The 12,625-nt window shown below is 33.3% G+C and overlaps 1 protein-coding gene across 15 annotated transcripts in view; it reads left to right on the top strand.

The window, feature by feature from the left end:
• LOC128174531 (diacylglycerol kinase beta-like) overlaps window positions 1-12,625 on the top strand; it is a 56,614-nt gene that overhangs the window by 19,377 nt on the left and 24,612 nt on the right. For 5 of the 15 annotated variants that reach the window (XM_052845672.1, XM_052844125.1, XM_052844896.1 and 2 more), the window contains 6 exons: window positions 1,500-1,576; window positions 1,827-2,211; window positions 4,020-4,055; window positions 7,578-7,736; window positions 8,876-9,070; window positions 12,432-12,481. In XM_052845672.1, coding sequence (XP_052701632.1) covers window positions 1,500-1,576; window positions 1,827-2,211; window positions 4,020-4,055; window positions 7,578-7,736; window positions 8,876-9,070; window positions 12,432-12,481 — 902 coding nt within the window. Of the gene's footprint in view, window positions 1-210; window positions 871-1,499; window positions 1,577-1,826; window positions 2,212-4,019; window positions 4,056-7,577; window positions 7,737-8,875; window positions 9,071-12,431; window positions 12,482-12,625 lie in introns of those variants that run through there. The other 10 variants (XM_052847908.1, XM_052850854.1, XM_052841769.1 and 7 more) reach the window with 9 other exon arrangements.

Genomic DNA, 12,625 nt, shown 5'->3' with positions numbered 1-12,625 from the left:
GTATTTCAGTTTTATTATCATGGTTTTTTTTTTTATAGTATGTTTGTTTATTTGTCATACATGTGTCATACGTCAGTTTCCCATTTGGTACAAATTTTTTTTTGGGGGGGGGGGGGGGGGGAGGTAAAATAGATCTATATGCATTTTTTTCTCGTTACTGCAGTGGTTATGATCAATTTTCATTACAAATTATCATATTTTTCTTTCTGTTAAGATGGCAAAACAACTCTTTCAAGGGAGATAATTCCTTATTTTTCTCATTTTGAATGCCTGGCCCTTAAAATTCTTTATTACTGAGATAGGAGGGTCAATGGAATGCTCAGAAGAGCTCAGGAAGACCGGATGAAGAGTAAAGAGCCCTCATTGAAAAGGAATATGAAGTTGTTAAGTGTGGTGGCTGGGGAAATTGAAGGAAGTTTGTCACTCAGTTCCGGACATGCACACAAGGAAATAACCAAGCAAAAATGTTGTTTTAAAAAACATCTCTTCTACACAAAATAATGGTAGAGGTTGTCACTTGTTTGCTGAATCGAGCATTTGTAATCCTTTGGAACTTTTAAGTGCATAAAGTGTGCTGGAAAAACAAACATTTGGATGACACTCGTGTGATGTAGATATGTTGCGTTGTCGCGTTTTGAAGTGCTCCTCTGGAGTGTATACATATGTAATCAAAGTACATGTCAAGCACATGTAAACATTTTATAAAAAAAAACAGGGATGACGTTGTTGTAAATGTGTCTTTACAATAAGCTTTCCTTTATGTTATGGTGACAGTGGGAGTAAAATGCATTTGTGGTGGATGGACAATGGATTTCCGTTCACTGGGCTCGGATATTTTGAAATATATGTTTAATAAGTGGATAGAGTTGGGTAAGTCAGATCTAGCAGATTATGATGTGCTGGATGTCTCTATTGAGAACTTTGAAAAAAACCACCCTATATTGTCGATTCAAATATGGCTGCATTATATTCCTTTGAGGACAAAAAAGCCTCTCTCTCTCTCTCTCTCTCTCTCTCTCTCTCTCTCTCTCTCTCATGCAAACTCAACATCTAGCTAAAAGCCATACACATACATACCTTTGAAATGAGAAGGTAAAGGGAATTATTTTCATCAGCCCAATCCCCTTGCAAATTTTTATATATTATGGTCAAACCACATTTACAACTCATGCACCTTTAAACTGTTTAGATGAGTACACTAACCATTTTTTCCCATGACCCTTTGATGGAGGTTTGAAATGGGCTTGGTAGATGTATGAACTGTGTGGTAAATATTTTCAGTATACTGAGACTGTATGGGAAAAAAAGATGCTCTTTTTAATTAAGTTAAATTCAATTGTGGTCTAGTGTTGAAGATATTTAAGTCTGCAGAACACAGATTTTATTCTAATGACTAACTGCGATGAGACTGTTTTTAATGATTCTTTCATTCTAGAGAGTTGAAAACAGAAATTGTGTTTTTAATCTTGTATTTAAAATTGTCTTTTTTATCATTCCAGACTCTTCGAAGAAGTTAAAAGATGTCCTAGAGGAATTCAATGGTGATGGCTGCTTATCCAAATACAACCAAGATGAGGTTTGTTGAATTGATTTTTCTTTTAGGGGGTCTGTTCTTTTTAGATTTAAATTTGCATGAAAGAACTTAAAAAAGAAAAAAAAAATTTATATCCTTCCAAAAGATTGAATAACATATCTGTAAGGAGATGTGTTGTTCAAATGGTAACTGTTAGATGAATACTAATGTTAAAATAATTTCAACGTGAAATCATTTATATTTTATATTTATAGAACTGTTTATGAGTGTATTTCTTTATACCTGATTTCAGCCAATTGGGTATGACTGTTTCGTGCTGTTTATGGAGACGTACCTGGATGCTGAATTGCCAGAGGAACTATGCAAACACCTTTTCTACTCCTTCATGAAGAAGCCTTCACAAGCGGTGCCGGCGCCGCAAACTGTGGGTAAGGATCTACATCTGAAGGATGTGGGTAAGGATCTACATCTGAAGGATGTGGCGGCAGTCACCGCATCACAGACTGTTTGTGCCCCCATTACACATTTGGGAACTGAAATTCTGGTTGAAAAAGATAGGCACCACTCAGGACTGGCTGAAAAACTCCACGGCTTAACTGAAAAACTTAGTCTCCACGGGCTGGGCCATAGTCGCCATGATAGCGGGAGTGGTGAACTAGGGAGGCGGAGTCGAGCAGGTACCAGGAACCTGTCAATCATCCTGGGGCTTGCATGGTGGCCCCCTGGTGTTGTGGGTAGCTCTCAGTTTGTGCTGTTGATTTGCTGCCTGATGATTGTTGTGATGGATACACTGTGGCCGTTATTTTATTTTCCTTTTGTCATATATATTTATATATATATATATAATATATCATATCATCCGATTCTGCTGTATTTTAAATGGCTTACTTATTACACTCTCTCTCTCTTTCTTTCTTTCTTTCTCTCTTTCTTTCTTTCTTTCTTTCTTTCTTTCTTTCTTTCTTTCTTTCTTTCTTTCTTTCTTTCTCTGTGATTAGGGTGTGCTGGTAAGCTGGTCTTAACCATGGATCATATGATGTCCTTATATTGTTTATGAATCTCTTTCCAGAATTTTTTTTCTGAACCGCTTGTTGGTTATGAGCCTTATAGGGTACAAACAAAAGAACTTCATAATGTTTATAGCCTTTCAAATCATTGTCCATGCAAGATAATAAGGGCCTCCTGTGTTATTACTGTAGACATGATTCAATCTAGGTCATTTCAATGTGAGAAGTTTTGCTACAGTGTATTGACTTTGTTTCATCCACACATTTAAAAACCAAAAAGCAGCATCAAATATAAGATAATGAATCTTAAACTAATTAATGAGGATCCTCCCATTACTCTATGATTTAACAAATGCAATAGTGGGTATTGAAATACCATTATCAGAATACTAATTAATGCATGCTTCTCAAAGTCTTCAAGAAATTTTAGTGTATAGTAGTTGTTTTGGTTGATTTTGATAATGCTTTGTTAATACTTAAATGCATGCTAGGTATTGCATTTATATATATTTGATGGGCATTTTGATTAAAGTGAGAAAGTGTGTTGTTATTTGATCAAGCGTTATAAAATAAAATATTTCCGTAACGTTACTTTCAGAACGACTAGTTTCATTGGTGTCAGGTTTCATATGATAAACTCGCTGCCCCGGTGGAAATGTCAGATAGGCTGTTGATTTTGTCTCCTGTTTGCCCTGGGTAGGGTAGGTTTATGGAAGGAGAGTTCAGATTAGAGTCATTTTGTGCACAGATTTGAAATCTTATTGTGCGTGCAGTAAGGTGAACTGCTAGGCTTTTTATGGTGGTTGTGTGCAAGGTTATTGATTGATACTGTCAGAGGAATATTATGGCTGGGCTTTCAAGCATGGATTCAATATTATTGCCCTATTCTCCGAAAGAAGATCATCATGATATATATGTTGATGATTTTTTTATAAAATATTAGCAAATGAATATACAGTCAAACTTCATTTTCTCGAAATAGACTGTTTAAAAACTTCAAGATATTCGAATATTCAAGATATCGAAGGTAAAATCCTTAATATGTGCTTGGGACTTACAAATCACTTTGACATATCCATTGTATTCAAGACATCAGTGTTCGAGATAACGAAGTTCAACTGTATATTCTTTATTATTCAAAAAGCAAAAGTTGTATGAAAAAAGGATAGATATTTAATATGAGGGGAAAAAAGAGAATGCATGTTAAAATGTTGAATGTTGTATTGCTGAAAAAATACAGTAGAACCTGTTTATTTTTTAAATATACTCCTTCAAAACCTTTCTAATCTGAAAACAAACTTATTTTATTACAAGGTCTGAGACCTTCAAAATTATGGTTATGTGCATATGAAAAACATGTAGGTGTTGATTAAACAGGTAATGCTGTATTTAATTGTACGTAATTTTAGATATAGTATTTTATTGTAATTTAATGTGTATACATGTATTGACTCAAGTCCATGTTGTTGTGCTTTCAGAATGTATGTCCATTGATGTACCTTCAAACGAGAATGGTAACTCCCTAATTATCAACTTAATTAGTGTTATACCTCTCTCTCTCTCTGATTACTTACATTAGTAATGTACCTGAATTAACAAATTCTTCCATACAACCTTTAAGCTGTTGACTATAGTGCCTTTGCTTTGGAGTGGAATTCCTGCATAACTGTCTGTCACTCCTCTTGATATATCCTAATGCTGGCTTTTGTTTCCTGTCACCATACTAATGATATTTGCAGTTAGTACTTAGCTTCACTGGTGATACAGAAGATATGGTTGGCATTCATGAACCCATTTGATTTGTACTATTTCAGATCATTGTTGTACTTTGATCCCCATCCCCCCCCCCCCCCCCCCCCCCAAACAAAAAAAAGCAGAAACCAAAATAACAAATCAAGAAAATAAATGGAAAGATAAACACTTATTACTACATTTAGAAGTGAAATGAAATTTTCCATCACTGTTAAAGCTTCTTTTTCTTATCATAAATTAAGATTACTGATTATAACTGTCTTATATTGAGTGAATGGTTAAAATTTTCTACAGTACGTGTTTTACCTTATAGATTCCATTTGAAAAATACAATGGAATAAAGCATATCCATTAACAGGAAACAGTACTTACAGTAAAAAGTAAACAATAAAGATAAACCCTTACTGCCTCATCTTTTTGATTCTTCATGATTTCTTTATATAAAGTGCATACCAGAAGGTAAGTTTTGTGATCTGACTGTGTCGTAAGGTCAAGGCCAGCTGAGGTTATCACAACTTTTTCTTAAGGTCAAGTCCAGCTGAGGTTCTCACAACTTTTTCATAAGGTCAAGTCCAGCTGAGGTTATCACAACTTTTTCATAAGGTCAAGTCCAGCTGAGGTTATCACAACTTTTTTGTAAGGTCAAGGCCAGCTGAGGTTTTCACAACCTTTTCGTAAGGTCAAGTCCAGCTGAGGTTATCACAACTTTTTTGTAAGGTCAAGGCCAGCTGAAGCTTTCGCAATTTTTCGCCTTCAAAAGAATTTTGGAACCTATTTTTCAATATTAAAATTTGAAATAACTAACTTTAATGTGCTGAACTCTTACCTTGATTTATATTTTATTATAATGTGTTCAATTTCAACTGAAAAGTTAAAAATTTGCATTTAATTTGAAAGTGAATTTTTTATTTAAGATTTAAAGAATTATATATTCACCCTTCCCCAGAAGGTAGTGGATTACAATATTAACAGTTTTGGTATTGTGTAAAATTTTGTAAATTGATGATATTTATATATTTTGGGATCAATTAGATTACGTTTAAGAAATCTTTTTTAATTATTGGAACAATTAACTTGAAACATCTTGTGAAATTTCTTTTTTCAATTCACCTTTTCCAAATGCTTAAAACCTGTTAAGGTAAAAGTGATGATAAAGTACATCTATGAATTTTGAATTGAATTACATCTAGTGAGTAATGAACACGTGTGTGTTTGTGTGGCTTGAACTTTTTTCACCTTTCTTCAAATGCTTAAAACCAATTTAACATGCAAGTGAGTTTGAACAAAATGATTCTTCATATACGACACAGCCAAATTATTTTTAGTAACATCATTATGGACAGTCATGACAAGGAAAAATATGTATATGTTTATAAAATCATAGATAGCATTTTGGAATTATCATGATGTCCTTTCAGCATAAAGGCCACCAAATCATTTGTAAATCTGTGTGCTCGCTCACGTAATTCACAGATCACGTAATTCACAGATAAAACGGGGAAACTATTTGGTGTTGTGGTAGCCTTGTGTGATTGCTTGCTGTAATTCAGCATCACCTAATCTGTCTTGATATTCTAACACAAATCACCCTACCAATATGTCTGTGAGATGAATTGTGATTGTACAGCAGGGACAATGTGTCTGGATAAGAACATAAGCCCAAGAAGTCAATCATTTCCCCGTCTCTTCAGTCGACAGTCTGATTTTTTTTTTTTCGTCTTTATTTTTTTTTTTTCGCCCTCCCTTCTCTGGGTCTTCACTTGCCTTGATTTGTGTCATTTGCTTTTTTTGTGTGAATAGATTTGATGAAAAACTGTTTGATGTATAACATGGGATGATGTAGGGTCTGATGTCTTGTGACATTCCCATCAGCGCTTGGGGCGCAGTTTGCGGCTTTCAGGTTTTTAGGGCAATCACAATTGCTCCAGTGACATTTTGGAGCCTGCGACGGCTTGGAAAGCACTCTGAGGAATTGGTGCACCACTGAATCGGCTGAATTCACCTTTGACATTTTCATAAACTTAATTCTGGAAGCATCTTTGGCGGAAAATAGAAAGTCTAATTCTATTTGCGTTGTACTTGATTGCAACTAGATTATGGGAGTCAATAGATGTATGGAACATTTGCATGAAGAGATAACTAAATGCGGGACAATACATTCTGGTCACTCTCCAATGCTTTTCTTTGCCAAGTTTTTGCCTCATTGGGAAGCCGTTATTGGATTAGGCCGATGCAATAAGAAGGCGTTTATTAGTTTATGGCACATTTCAACTTGAGATATGGTGGTCACCAATTCTAAGAAAGTCTCTGATAAAACTTGGAAATAATGGTGTATTAATTATTTTTTATTAGAGGCATTCAATATTGATGCTGGTACATTTTTCACATAAGAATGGTATTCTAGCTCAATTGTTTTAATTTTCAGCAATTTACAAATTGATAAATATTCTCTTTTTCTAAATTACTTCATTATCTAAATTCTCTAAATATGTGAATCTGCCTTATTTATTTCAATAATAATTTGATTTGAGAACTATGGTAATACTAATCATTATTTGAGTGAGACTACAATGTATATTAAAATAAATTCAAATTTAATTGAAAATATTGTTATTGTAATTAATATCCTTTACAACACTTTATTTCTATACATTTAGTATATATCTCTCGTAATTTTGCAGATTAGCTAAATTATAGTGTATTGGAGAATTATGGAAAAATTTTCATAAGAAATTATCTAGATTTAATTAAAGTTTTCACATTATATTCAAATACATACATAGCAGCAAATTTTGAAGAAAAAAAATTCAATTTAGCTACATGAATACAATTTGATCTTCCAAAAGGGTATTATTTATTAAATTTGAAGAATTCCTAATTGATCATTTTCATATACCAGTACTCTCCAAACACTCAAAAATTTATTGAGGAAATAATTTTCATCTACAGTTTTCTGAAAATTTTCTTCAGTGTCAATGAATTGATTGTTAATCAACTAGTTAAAAGGTACTCAATAATTGTGTAAAATAGTTTTTTAAATATAAGATAATTTGCATATACTTATACTATTTTGATATACATAGAAACATGAATTATATTAGATCTTGATATAATTTATTATGATATATATATACATGCAACTATTATTTTAATGAACCATTACTTGCATTTCATCTTATTTTTTAAATTGATTTGTAACTGTTGTAGTTAGTTTATATTCAGAGTAATTATCAGGCATTAATTCACTAAATAATATAGCTAATATTGAGTTTGACTGATTTCAGGCTCTGCCTCTGTTTCAACTCACACATCTGTTGCTATGACAACAAACCCCGGCCTGGAGAAGTCCTTGATGGCTCGAGATGACAGCCAGCTGGACGCCTCCACTCACTCACGCTCATCCTCCAAGAAATCCAGTCACAGTATACACTCCAATCATAACGGTAACCAGTCCACCAATCACAAAAACCGCTCCCCTCAGTACCAAATACAGTCAAACTTCGTTATCACAAACTAGATGGGACTGTTTAAAAACCTCAAGATATCTGAGTATTTGTGATATTGAGGGTAAAATACTTAAGAAATAAGTGGTTGGGACTTTCAAATCTTTACGGCATATCCATTGTGTTTGAGATATTGGTGTTCGAGATATTGAAGATCAACTGTGCTATAAAATCCAAAATAAATATTATTTTTTCCATTCATAACATTTTTCAACTTAATTAAATCGCCAGCAAAATATCTTCATTATAGTTATACCGGTATATTGATTATTTAAAGCAAAACTTAATTCAGACAAAACCATATTTTTTTAGCAAATCAATGAGATTTGTTCCCTGAAAAATTTCTGTTTCTAAAGAACATGCACTGTATTCAGGAAAATATTTGCCCCCATTTTATTTTTTTGCCCCTTTTACCCTCCTTGTCATTAGGCAAATTGTAAACTGGGCAAATTCAAATCAATTCTTAAATTACAGTGTTAATTAGAAAATGTGTGTATCATATATTCCATTGTCTGGACAAATTAAGATTGGGCGTACCATTTGCAAGTGTAGAAGGGCAAAAATAAAGACAGGGCAAAAATAACCCTGTATACAGTCATTTTTATCATGTTCAGAATCTATGGCTACGCTTGTATAAATGATACAATAACCATTTTCTTGAAATAGCAAGCTTTTTATGTTCCCAGCATATATTGTTCAAATGTGTATATATATCAGTGATATTTGCAATGAACAACCCCAAACTAATGATTGATGGCAGAACAGGACACCATGCATTCAATCAAATTACCACTTCAAAATTTTTGTTGAACACCATTTAAGTTTTGAATTGTTTTGCACTTGATAGTATTTTATTTTATACTCTCTAGATATTTTTGGCTAAAGTCAGACATGATCTATACGTGAAGCAGTTAAATATAAACTGGAAATCTTGCTGAATGGAAAGAAATGTCTGTATATAAGTTTCCATGGATACTATTGCTCTGTCATCATGTTGAGTTTATTCATTGTATATGTACTGGCATATTTTTTCATTACAGATTTAAGATTGACCTTTATTGTTCCTTTGTTCCTTGCAGGTCACTCATTAGATTCTTTAGATCCATGGATACCTCAGTCCAATTCCTCGTTACCTCGGGTCAACCCTGTCGAGCTGAAGTCGGTGCAGAAACGCTCCGGCAGCAGCGATATCCGAACAGGCCACATCTATCTGAAGGACCTGGTCTGTTTTCTGTCTCTACTAGAAGCAGGGAGGCCGGAGGACAAACTAGAATGTGAGTGGGGACTGCGTATTGTCAACATGGGCACAGGTTTTAAATTTCATGGGCATAATGGGCTTCACTGGTACTTTTATGTATGCAGTACATTTGCCTGATAGTAAAGCTACAGGAAAACTTTATTTTGATTTGGCTCAGAGTTATTTTTTAAAAAGTACAACAAACTACCAATTACTCTACTCTGATATCAATTTTTGTGTCCGTCTTTAGACAGAAATATTAAGTAATGGCTTTGTGGATCTGTCTGTTTGGCCACACCTTGTAGGCAAGATTTTGTACACTAGGTTGCATTGGGTAAGAGGAAGAACCCAGTTTTTTTGTGTTCAGAGTTTATGGACATTATCCAGATTTACAGCAAACTATGCCATGATAATTGCAAGCCATATGTGATTTCACTTTTACCATGATTTTTTTTTTTATAAAAATGCATACTATATTTACTGCTGCTGCCTTTTTACATAAATTGGTCATGTGTATTTTTTAAATTATGTAACATTAGCAGAACTTATTCAAGTGGACGCTGCAATTCATAATTGATAAAATGAAAACAAATGCACCATGCATTAATTGTTAAGACGTCTTTGTTGAATATGATAGAATCCGCTTTATGCTACATACAACAAAATTTATCTTTCTCTGACATCAGAAATATGATGATACACCCAAAGAGTAGGATTATATAATATGAACAACAGCCTATATGTACATAAACATTTAGCACAGATTGTTATCAAGTGTTCTCTTTGTGTGACTCAATCCTTATTCCATCAATGGAACAGTTGTATGTTTACATTTCTGTAACAGTTTTTCTTTTGATTCTGCATATTTGATAATTATGTAAGGGGAATTGAAAACATATCAGATCAACAGTTTAAATGGAAAATCGAATAATATATATGTACCATATTGAGAATATATGTCAAATTGTATTTGAGAGAGCTAGGACCTGATGAAGGTCTGCAAAGAAATCTGTTGAGTGCATGTTTTCTAAATTAATTAATTAGCTTTATCAATAAGGAATAAGGTAAATCAAAGGAAATCAACAAAATCATTTATACATGTACTGTATACAGTGACATATTCGCCCCCTTTTTATTTTCACCCCTTTCGCCCTAGTTGTCAGTGGGTGAATTTTAGACTGCATGGGCAAATTCCTTTATCTCAAATCATCTCTCTTAAACAAAACTGTTTGCCAGTGCATGTAGAAGGGCAAAAATTACTTAGAGCGAAAATAATGTGTACAATACTTTATGAGATGAAGATGGTTAAATATATACAACATGAGACATATTTGTAAAATTAATGAATATGTTTAAACCATAGGAATCTGGGTGGGATTACGGCTGAAACTTATTATATGGTCATTAAGTATGAAAATTCTGTAGGTAGATCGAATTATGCCTTTCTAACAATAGTAAGCTAATCTACCGTCATTCTTATAAAGGTGAAGGCGGATCATAACCTAATATGATTAAAAGGCATATTTGCCTTAGTATAACTAAGACAATTAATGCTTTTACCCACATTGAGTTTTATTTTTGATAGCAACCAGCTATTTGACGTCGTCATGCCGTTAAAATTAATGATAATTTTATACGTAAAGGAATGAATGACAGACACGCGGGGGTCACTGAGTCATTCAAAATAGTGATGACATCATCACAGTCCCCCAGTCTATTGATCGGCTTGCTCTAACACAGTTATTAGTCAAGGTTATTTTGAGACTTTGGGAGGTTACTCATTGACAAGGCAATTCAAAATGATATCAAACATACGGGTTGTCTGTGAGAAAATAATTTCATGGGCCAAGATTTATAGCAGTTTAATAAGAACACTTTCAATAAGGGTTAATCAATGTGCGTTCTAGGGGATTGGTTTGTGTGATGTGTGAAGAGAGATTTTTCAGTTTGATTAAAGAGGAATTGAATGCCCGTTTATATATTATTGTCATTAGTTCTCTCTGTTTATCAAGTTCTAAAATGTAATTACATTTTATGTACAGGGATCTGATTTCTTTCCTCTGATAATTAACAATTACAGTATAGATACTATAATTTCATATACCTCTCAACTTTCTGCCTGTCTTAGTACATCTGTATGTAAATCAAGTTCACATGAACTGAAAATGAAGTACATGTAAATGTTTATCTAGGAATTTTTTTTTGTAATGTATTCTATGTATAATTTATATTTTGTTAACTTCAAATTAATATACTGTATATTCCTGATTAAACGAGAGAAATATTTCTGCATAAAATCGCAAGAATTTTAAAGTCTTGCTTTTATTTTTCAGACAGTTTTCAAATATAGAATTTAATAACAAAAGTTGGTCATCGCGTGTACGGAAATATATATTCTCACGATTTGATACAAAACAGCAGAATCGCGCAATTAAAGGCCGAACATTTTTACGGGTGGTAAATCTCAGGTGAGGGCGGGGCTTAATTATTAGAGGTGTGAAAGCCTCTGGGGCTTGCAGTCTACCGTGGTCGTGAACGCTGGTAATCGCTATACACAGGAGGCAAATTAATACACAGGAAATAAATAATTAGTCAGAATTGGTCTTAGTTTAAATAGCTCATTGTTCTTATGTCCATACGAAGTAATTTTATACGGAAATGGTATTGTCATCCGAATTTTCTCTATTGTGTTTAGCACTTGACATTGTTTAAAAAGTTAATTTTAACAATTATAATAGTATACGAAAGCCATACGATCAGTAAGAATGTGGAATGTAAAGACAGACATTATACGTCGACAATTAATGGAGTTCGTTTTCCATGGAGTGACGTTGACATTCACCAACTTCCAACTGAGTGAATTACCAGTAAATATAGCTTTAGTAGCACATTGTACGTTTGTTGTAGAAAGAAAATTTTATATGTTTTGGAGCTGTCCATGCATTTTCGTGGAATTCATTAGGTCACACACATTCAACATAATTCAAATATAAATTGTGCGGATTTTCAATCACTGAATAATTATTTTTCATAATCAATTTTAATACTGGTAATGTTTTAAAATCAATTTTTCAATCCCCCCTTTTGAATATATGATGGAAGATATCAAAGATCACGTTGTTAATTGCTAGTAAACAGAAAACCGCGGACCTGGCAAGATCACGCTCGGACGATCATGTCAATCAAACTGGCTGCTATTGTTTCAAACTTGATTGACAAGCGGCATCATTTTGAAGTTTGTACAGGTAAAAAAGGGGGCGTTTGTAAAATGTTTGGCCTTTAAGTACTCGCATAAAATAAGGAATTTACAGTAATTTTATTTGAATAAGTAATGTAAAAGAAATTTAATCTTTGGTAGATTGAATAAATCTAACAAGGTTACTGTTTCTACTTTGCAGTCATGTTTAGGTTGTACGATACAGATGGCAATGGCTTACTAGATGCTAGTGTGAGTATGAACCTCATTTGCTAAACATCCGGATGATTTTGATTATTTTTAAATTCATGTATTTTTTTTTGATGATTATTATTATTTCATACTTCTTACCTTGCAATATGTAAACATTTATTTCATTTATTATATTAATACTAA

The sequence above is a fragment of the Crassostrea angulata genome, chromosome 1, assembly GCF_025612915.1.
Source record: "Crassostrea angulata isolate pt1a10 chromosome 1, ASM2561291v2, whole genome shotgun sequence".
Classification (NCBI taxonomy): domain Eukaryota; kingdom Metazoa; phylum Mollusca; class Bivalvia; order Ostreida; family Ostreidae; genus Magallana; species Magallana angulata.
This window is presented reverse-complemented; position numbering and strand designations above follow the sequence as displayed.